Source organism: Vollenhovia emeryi, unplaced genomic scaffold, assembly GCF_000949405.1.
Source record: "Vollenhovia emeryi isolate VEMERY1.0 unplaced genomic scaffold, V.emery_V1.0 DF939199.1, whole genome shotgun sequence".
Classification (NCBI taxonomy): Eukaryota; Metazoa; Arthropoda; class Insecta; order Hymenoptera; family Formicidae; genus Vollenhovia; species Vollenhovia emeryi.
In genome coordinates this window covers 16,222-25,792 of record NW_011967167.1, presented here as the reverse complement: position 1 = coordinate 25,792, position 9,571 = coordinate 16,222, and the positions used below count along the sequence as shown (strand labels likewise).

General features: G+C 36.4%; 3 protein-coding genes across 11 annotated transcripts in view; 2 read left to right on the top strand and 1 right to left on the bottom strand.

Moving 5' to 3' along the window:
* LOC105561821 (neprilysin-1) overlaps nt 1-3,970 on the top strand; it is a 15,848-nt gene extending 11,878 nt beyond the window's left edge. The window contains exons 11-15 of the mRNA XM_012012153.1: nt 112-167; nt 242-528; nt 634-792; nt 1,641-1,717; nt 1,813-3,970. Coding sequence (XP_011867543.1) covers nt 112-167; nt 242-528; nt 634-792; nt 1,641-1,717; nt 1,813-1,912 — 679 coding nt within the window. The 3' untranslated portion in view covers nt 1,913-3,970. The remainder of the gene's footprint in view (nt 1-111; nt 168-241; nt 529-633; nt 793-1,640; nt 1,718-1,812) is intronic.
* Nucleotides 3,658-6,001, bottom strand: LOC105561822 (glutathione S-transferase omega-1-like). Its single transcript, XM_012012154.1, has 6 exons — nt 5,742-6,001; nt 5,440-5,597; nt 5,147-5,311; nt 4,951-5,083; nt 4,701-4,816; nt 3,658-4,306 (listed from the first exon to the last, which is right to left on the bottom strand). Exons 1-6 carry the CDS (start codon nt 5,764-5,766, stop codon nt 4,184-4,186), a joined length of 720 nt encoding a protein of 239 aa, XP_011867544.1. The 5' UTR covers nt 5,767-6,001; the 3' UTR covers nt 3,658-4,183.
* Nucleotides 6,002-8,168: 2,167 nt separating this feature from the next.
* The window catches only part of LOC105561820 (G-protein coupled receptor Mth2-like), a 9,695-nt gene continuing 8,292 nt past the window's right edge, over nt 8,169-9,571 (top strand). For 3 of the 9 annotated variants that reach the window (XM_012012152.1, XM_012012146.1, XM_012012148.1), the window contains exon 1: nt 9,209-9,557. The gene's annotated coding sequence lies outside the window, so the exon portion shown is untranslated. The other 6 variants (XM_012012151.1, XM_012012150.1, XM_012012145.1 and 3 more) reach the window with 5 other exon arrangements.

Below are 9,571 nucleotides of genomic sequence, written 5' to 3'. Positions count from 1 at the left end.
GAGAGAGAGAACAAGTGTTTCAGAAAAAATCCGTGACTCTAAAAATAATTTGAAGTCTTTTGATGACGATTTAGCTTTGTTCTGACCTAAACTGTAGATATATGCTTTCAGACGTCACTACCCTCATTCCGTACACGCCTATTACGAATCCTCCACAAACACCATCGGTAAGTACTGTTATTACGACTCGCGCGAAATTGGTGTCATTTGAATGAAGCTCTTGTGGAAAAAAAAATGACAGGTATTCCACTGGCCATGATGACATCCTGGGCATGGTCGTGGGACGGCGGACCGGCTTTTGCGGTACACGCCACGCTAGGATCGGTCATCGCGCACGAGATCCTTCACGCCTTCGATTTCCATCGTCGTAAACTGCTCGCGGAGCCGGACCGAGATATCGACGAGTGGCTTCGCGTCACGCCGGACACCTGGAGACGATTGGAGACCAAGATAGAGTGCGTCGCGCGGCTTTACGCCCGTAGTTTCTGGCGGAAGGTCCAGTCTTATGGGAACGACGTTGCCGTGCAGGTAGGCTTATGTGTCTCTCCAAGATAAGAGAAGACGATGTTCACGACATTGCGATCAGACGGAACCGGTTTTTTTGTTTGTTTACTCTTAATTTTATTCGCACAGTTCGATTGGAACATGACGAAGAACGAGAACGTCGCGGACATCGGCGCTCTGCAAATTGCCCACAAGTCCTGGCACACCTTAACGAACGGGAAGGACCGGAGCCTCCCCGGATTGGAAGGTCTCCGTCCGAGTCAGCTATTCTTTATAAGTGCTGCACAGGTAACCTTCGTCCCTTCCTTAAATATTTCTTCCGATTTTCTCTTTCTTTTTATACTCTACTCAAGTAACAAAATAATATCCTCTCGTCACAGGCCAAAAAAAAATGACCGAAGGTCGTGGGACAATAAACGAGCAGAACTATAGATTTGAACAATATAATTCGATTTATCGATGCCTGTAGCTTGCGGTTTCAAACTTCACTGAGCTTCATCAACCGCGATAATGAAATTGGATAGTATTAACTACAATAGAAGAATTGAGAGAGAGAGAGAGAGCTGGTTCTAATTAAATGAGAACCTTCCACTTTGTATCACAAATCCCGATTGCTTGATTTTATTATTAAGAAATTGTATTATACGACTTTTTATTATAATATTCATATTACATTTTTATTTTATATGAAATTACATGACGGATTCAGATATTTCTCAATAGTAACTGAGAATATCTTTTATCGCTGATGCTTATATGTATACCTATACAATTATATGGGTTTATGGGAACTTTTTTTCATCCCTTTGACGAGCCCAATCCAATCCCTGATTTTGACCAACTATTTCAGAACCACCCCCTGTATACGTTGTATGTAAATTTTATGTCGCGTGAAAAGATTAAAATAAGTATAATGTAAAGTAAAAAATTACCATACATATATATGTGATAATTTTTATATTTATATTATATTCATTTCTATCTTTTGTATAATAACAGATTTATATGCGACCAACGCAAATGTTTCTCGCAGCTCTAAGAAATGTGTTTAAAGATAAAAGTGACCATTTTAACGTTTTGTTTTCTTACTTAACTGCCAACATCGTGAAAATGCGTCGACACTCTTATGGTTTCAGGTACACTGTGTTAATACGACTCTCGAGGCCTACCTCTTCGGGGTCGAGTTCGACTATCATGCTCCTCATCCTGAAAGGTACTCGATATATTCTTTTATTTCTTTCGACTTGCGCAATTTGAAATCTTCCCGTGAGAGGAAACATAAGGGACAACGATCGATTACATTTCCAGAATCAACAATGTAATGATGAATTCTCAGGCGTTCGTAGAGGCGTTTCGCTGTCCACTCGGAGCAAAAATGAATCCCCCGAATAAATGTACTGTCTGGTGATCGTACGCGTTCGTCGAAATACAAATACATAAATCGAGCGTGTAGCAGACCGTCTAAACCTCGCTTAATTTTATCTCAAAGTTAAAATACAATTGTAAGGATTATTTCAGGATCGTAGTTCGCAACGGAAAGTAATGCTGCGGGAATGGGCATTTGCTTCTTGTGAAAACTAAACTAGTAACACTTCACTCATTAAAAGCATTAATTGCAATACAAAGAATTTAACATTTCACAATCTTACAATATTTTTTCTCTTCTAAAAAAGACGTTAGTATTAGAATTAGTAAACAGATCATTCTTATTGATCTCACGCTTGAAAAATTGCATTCTCTTCTTGAAAGCTTGCCTTATAAATTAGATTTAAGATAAGAGAAAGCAAAGTGTTCTGGCATTCATTCATTTTTTAAATCCTTGACATAAGAATAGAAATGCAAATCAAGCAAATACTCACAAGTTAAAATAATGTTGTTAATTTCATTCACAACATTATTAATAAAATTATTTTTGAAAAGATAAAAATAAAAGTAATTGTGTATAAAAACTTACTTATTTTGTGAACTTCAATTTTGTTTTAAAAATTAAATTTTAACCATTAACTCTTTTGGACTTTCGATTGTTAAAGAGCTTCATAGAATAAATTCGTTCGATATAACCGTCGCTCTTTTGACATTATGTAGAATAAGAAGAAACACACTCTTTGTTTATTGTAGTTCCTATAGAATTCACAAAAGGATTACTAGATTTAATTAAATTTCACAAAATCATTATATCCGCCCGTGATGCTGTGAAGAAACTCGTCGATTAGAATAAATTGTAGCCAATTGTGTCGATTTGAAGTCGACTAGCGATGGCCTGCAAGACATCGCGATCAATTACAACGAATTGTAAGGATCCACACTAATTTATATTTGTAATGAATTATAACAAATTGTAGTGATAAGTGAGATAAGGAGCGCATAGGCACGTTGGTGGTCTTCGATAATGACGTTAGCAACAAAAATTGGGTTTACATACGATAAGCAATTACGGAACGCAATAAATTATTAATATCCACATACTCGACGCTGTTGATAAAATATAAACGAAATATTACATATTGCTGTTACGGTGCTGAAAAGTATAATATATAGGAGTGACGCATGTATGATAGGAATAAAATCTGTGATATGTATATTAAATATTTCCCTGAATTCCTGGCAAATCCATTTTTTGTTGGTAATGCCAGACATTATCGATATAATAATCAATTTGTATACCGAGAATATCTTTAGGTATTCCGCTTTAGTTAGAGACAAACTTGCAAGAGTACGTCACTTATGTCGATTGCTCGCTCTTGAATTGTTCATAAGCTATTATAAGCAGTTCGTATCCGGATGTTTCAAACAAAATGCCATTTAACCGCAAAAACCTGGCGGGCCGTTATTTATTCAAAGTAATCTTTCAAATTTTTGATAATAAATATAACACCAAGAGCTTTAGAAAATAAGTATGAAAGGAGTGAGTAAAGCGCGAACGATACATTATTTAATCAAGAGATAAAATTTGATTCTTTCATTTATTAATTATATATGTTCAATAAAAATATTTTGATCGCTCAGAATTTTGCGACGTTGTCGTAACCTAGACACACAATATTATGAAACAAAAAATGTTATCATAATAAAGTATCACGAAAACCTAAAATTTGCTTAAACTTGTATTTTGTTTTAAAAAAGTAGTTAATGGCAAAGAATTAAGACGTTATAAATGCCGATTTGCACATTATATTAACAGCAATTGCAACAATTATAATACAATACAGTTACACGTCCAGTTAGTGCCTTGTTAAAATGCAAAACAATTACAAATATTATGCAAAATATTGCACTTAATTACACTTAATACTACAGTGTTTGACATTTAATGTCAAAGTACAGGCCATTTATTACGGACTTATTTTGTATTAAGATAGCTATAAATAAATAAAGGATTTAGAACATTGCATTACACGTGCAGTTATATGGCACAGAGTATGTTAAAATAAAAATAAAAGGTATTAAGTTTTAACACATAAAAACATGTAAACATGAAACACATATAAAAATGATACACACATAAAAAACTTTACACATATAACACAGAAAAATTAACACACGTGAGTCAAACGAGATCACAGACTATCGATGTTAATAATATTGTCGTTAATGCTATCGTGTTAATACGTTAATTCACGTCAAGCCATCTTGTATTATTTATCTTTGTAGCATTTTTGTTATACCACTGTAAATATGTTTAAAGATTGTCATAATCAACGCTTCCCGTTCTTACAGCTTCTACGAATTTTGCGAACTTTTCATACGAGCATCTGTGTTTTAGAACAAATGGCTGGTCCTTCATTCCATCTACCCACTCCATCTGAAACAGAGTGAACGATGATCAATAAATGAATTATTTTTCTTGAAAGCAAACGTAAGAAATCTATTATACATCCAAGCGCAACTTTATGACACAGTTAAATCACAAATAGATCTAATCAGAGGAATGACTTTGATAAGGCCACTCAAGATCAAGTCCATATTTCCATCGTGTGACTCCCTTCAAGCCACGCAACTTTCGTTTACAAAACTTTTCAATTAAATCATCGGTTTACGAGATAATCTGCCGCATCACTTAAAAGGAAACAACCTGCGTATATAAATAATTCTAAGAAAATGTTTCTACACGAACAAGTCTTGAAAACTTTAAGAACTTTAAAGGGCTGGCAAATTTGAAAACTAATGTCCCTGAATACACTTCATCGTCTGCTTACAATGCGGGGGAATCTCTCCTTATCAAGACTCGCACGCTGCTTGTAAAGTAGAGTCAGAGCCTTCGCGCGCTCAAACCAAGGCCATATTAAAATGTCCAGCATACCTGGATTAGTCCCTAAAACAAAAGGATACGATGGTAAAAATAAAAACTTTATGACTCTTACGAGAAAAATACACGTATGAATTATTAATAATTTGGCGAGGATGCACAAAGAGGAAAATGGCAATTAGAATGGATTTGTAACAAACCTCCGAAAAAGGTTGTCTTGCGTACGTTAAGCTCGTTCTCAAATTCTTGTAGGTCGTCCGTTACCCCAGACAAAATCTCGTCAAACTGTCTCTTGTCCTTGTCAAATATACAATTCGCAAAGGTGTCCATAATCTGCAGGGAACACACACGCAATTGTTAAAGGGTCGTCTCCAGACGGCGATGAGTTATAGTCACCTTAGAGAAGTGATCTAACAACTCCAAATCACGGCTCTTCGTTTCGTCGTTGTACAGGGGAGGCTCGGGATACTTCTCGTCCAGGTAGTTGGCCACCGCGACAGAGTCCGTTACCAGCGTACCGTCCGAGTCTATAAAAGTCGGCACCTTGCCATCCGGATGAATCTAAAAAAATATATATATATCTCCGTTAGACGCATTAGCAACAAGATCCAGAAACAGTCAGGAACTCTCTTGATTCAGGACGTGTCGAGTCCACGTTCCCGTGAAAACGGGACTCGACTGCTGCGTACTTGAAGGAACCATTGCGGCTTGCTCTGCAGATTAATGTTGACGATGTCGTGCGGGATCTCCTTCAGACTGAGCACGAGGCGTATTCGGTGGGCGAAGGGGCAATACGCCATGTTGTACAGACGCGCCTGGCCCTCCACTTCCGCCGGCTTCTCGGAGCCTGAAACAGAAGTTAGCTCTCTCAGAACGGGCTCGACGTGACGTGGGGCCAACCGCACGTAAGGCCCTACCAGCTCTTCATAAGAGCGCACATCCTCTGTAAAGCAACATCCTCTCGGCAGAGGCTCGGTTGTCGCGTACTTACCGTCTGCCAGGTGCAGGGAACTCATCCGGACCGATTTCTTCTGCGAACAAACGGTCCGAATCGTTAAGACGCGGCGTAGGTATTCAATGACGAGCAATGACAGGTGCTGACAGCTTCTACCGGAGTCGGAGTTCCTCGTATAAGAATGTCGACGCCGTCTGGATAGCTTTCGATTGGTGCTCCGATCCAGGAGCGTCGGCACGGCCCTTACGGCCTCGTCAAAACCTCAATGTAGCCTAGGCATGGAATTCCATACCTCGAGATCGACGGATAAAATACTTGTCCCCGAAAAAAAAGAGAAGTTTTTTGAAATTCGCAGTGTTCGAAGGAGCGCTCCTTTTCAACTCTCCGGCGATTGAAAACATACATGCGTTCCACAATGCTTCAGAAAAGGTTGAATGATTCTAGTGTCATTAATACATACCGCGATATAATCAAAGCTGTAGACATTGACGTTCTGTTAAAGATTTTTATTAGCAGGCATAACTTAAGAAAACAATCGCCATTGCTTGTAAGAAATAAATTATAATTATTTCTATTTTACGTTTGTTTAATTTTACCTTTCACTTAATTATTTATTAGTTCATTTTCAACTTACTCCCTTTCCCCCTTCCTCGTCAACAGGCTGTGGTCAGTGCTTAGGAAAGGAGCGCAATGACGCCCCTGCTCCGGTGCGCCATACCTTTTAGACAAACTACGAAGAAAACTTGAATCATTATCGACAAATATAATGTGTTTAAATGATAAATTATTTATTGTAAGATTTATTGTAAGACGAGCTATTAGATAAGAATAAAGGTATTCAAGAAATAGTGAAGAGATAGTGAAGAAGTATAAATTAAATAAAAATTATAGAGATGTTTAAAATAGATACTTTAGTTATTTCATCTTCAATTTTTAATATAAGCTATCGCGTTGAATTGTACAATAATACAGTGCTACTTGCCTGGACCTCAGTTTTACTAGGATTACATTTTCATAATCTTTATTCCCATCTATACATCGATTAGTTCAAGGCTGTAGTACACACAGGCTTCTATAGAAGTCACATAGACTTCTATATAAGTCTGTGGTAGTACATACATGCAGCCTGAAACTCATTGTCAGTGATTTGTACAGATGGACAAAATGATGATAAAAATGCCCAGGCATTAATGAATAGCGCTGTACATATTTTTATCGCATATATAATGTATTCATATATTTATACAAATGTGTATAAACATAGCATGATATACATAACGTATATGAGAAGATGGGAAAAAAGAAATGGGTCATTTACAAAAATTGAAAACAATTCCTCCGAGTGCTTCAACGTATAAGGTCATTTATTTTATTCTCGGAATGAAATAAGACAACTCGTCTCTTTTTATAATTATTTTTTATCTTCCAACACATATGAAACAATCTCTCTTTATATCAAGAAATTTGGGCCACATATAATGCTCCAAAGTCATCCATTACAAAACTCTGATTTGTCAAATGATCCTAATGGAAATATCGATGAAATGATAATAAAACGAGATCAATTGAGAGAAAGGGATTTTTAAATCCCAAGTTTCAACACAAAGTTTCACTATATTTTTAGCAAAATTTCTACGAGGGGATGCAAAGAAACCAAAATGTATTTGCCAATAAGAAATTTTTTCCAGGATGAAAATAGATCGAAGTCCGACGGAGCGAATAAGGAAGATGCGACAACAAATCGTACCTTAATTCATTGATATTTAATTACAATGGCACTATGTTTTCATTTTTCAGAGATCACGCAGATGTTTCCTCAAAGATCTACAAAAATGAATGTACATCCCGGAATGAATCGGAACTTTAGACGTGTTCGTAGAAGGGTGGAATTTTCCATTTAATGTATGACGTCTGTATGCGACACAACTGTAATTAATTCCGAGAAATTTTCAAATGACCTACATAGTTTGACGAGAATGGATCGATTTAATAGAATTGGTCGTAGTGTCAAAGGGTTCTTTACAGAACCGTAAAGTTATTTAACAGAGCGAAACTCTTGGAAACGTATAACTTTGATATTGATTAAAAACAATTCACTCGCGTTTCAAGATATGTTTCCATTCTAAAGACCCCACTCGATATTCATTCTCGAAGGAAGTTTGAATAATAAGATGAATAAGCATAAATACACGTCGTAGTAAACTGCACTAATCATTTGATAACTTTATCTTGATACTTTTACATCTAAATTACTACCTTTAATAAGGAAAATCCAATTATGTAAGAAAAATTATACACCTTCTATTAAAAACAGTGACAGTAGAAAAGACATGAAATATATGTATATCGTTTAAACTGGTCAAACTATACCATCTTTAGAGGTTTATCGACAGTTTTTATCTCGAATTGCTGCGTATGCGTTAATGCCAGTGCGATAAATTGCTTTTTTTTCTTACCGCCGTTAATGGCTCATCATCCAGTAGTTCCGTCTTGTTGTTTGCCTGAGTACATTCGTGCGCTATTCGCTTTGCCGTGAAGTGAATCGCGGAACCGAGCACTGTGTTTAATTTGTGTTAACTTAATCATTCTAACTGTTCCATATCTTTCAGCTTAAACACAATCATAATCGTTATAAGTAACAGTGTCCTACTTGATATGAGATTTTAACAATGTGTCTAAAAAATGTGTGTGTGATAAATAAACCTTATCTCGCTTACGCCTTCGATAAATGCGTAATTACATTGTGTTAACAATACGGTAATGCTCCGATCTGTTTTACAAAGTTTTATTACATAAAGATCATTCACTAATTCCGCATTATTAATCACGTACAGGTAATATGTATTTCCCTCATCAAACAGCACTTTCTGCTTGTGTCAAATTGTTCAATTACTTTCCTTTTATCTCTTACCGTTAAAACAATTATTCTTATCTTTAGATGCAACGCAACTACAACTTCGCGTAAATAAAGTCTAGTAGGACTATTTGTGTTCTAAAATTCCAATTTTTGTGTTTCGATGCTGAAAATATATCTCTACACGTACTGAGACTGTGCATCTCTACATCTGAGTTAAAAATTTGTAGCAATGCCAATGATTTTTTAAGCACAGCCAGTGTTGCGCGTATAAATCAGCAAAACAATATAAATGAAAGACTGTTTCTTTCTCATAAGTTTTACTTTTCCGACGCAAACCGGTTGAGATAAAAACCGGATAGTCAAGTAATTATACCGTACAATTCTTGAATGACTATTAATAAAATTCTCGAGTAGTAATCGTAAATGTAAAATAATATCAGAGACAACTAGTCAAGGACTTTCGAGAAAACTTACATCCCGGAACTTAAAGATACTATTATGCATTAATTGCGACGATCATAATTCAAGTGCAACGGCATTACATAAAACGCGAAAGAGGTAAGATCAACGAATAGTAATCCAATTTTATGTGTCCGTTTATAACCGATATAGCTTGCAGCTTGTAGACTTTCTATGTAATTTCCAGGTAAAACATTAAACTCACAACGACATCATGATGGCGTCATCATGACTTTCTTCATCACTTAAAAGTTATAATAATGTCACTTCAGCAGCATTATAATGTAATCACGAACCTGTTCTGCCTGTGAATTGTAACTTAACATACCATCCGCTTTCATCAAACTTTCTACGTCTGGATCAACTCTGACAAGGAAAATCCCGGAAGAAGATCTTGCGTATGGCTGTGCTATCGCTTCGATTTTTTTTTTCTTTTCATCAAGAACTGTGTGAAAGGCGGGAAGCAGGCGATGTAACTGTCCATGACCTATGAGGTCGACTTTGCATCAATAAATGTTACCTTGAGCATTTCCCTGGTAAAAATTCCGTT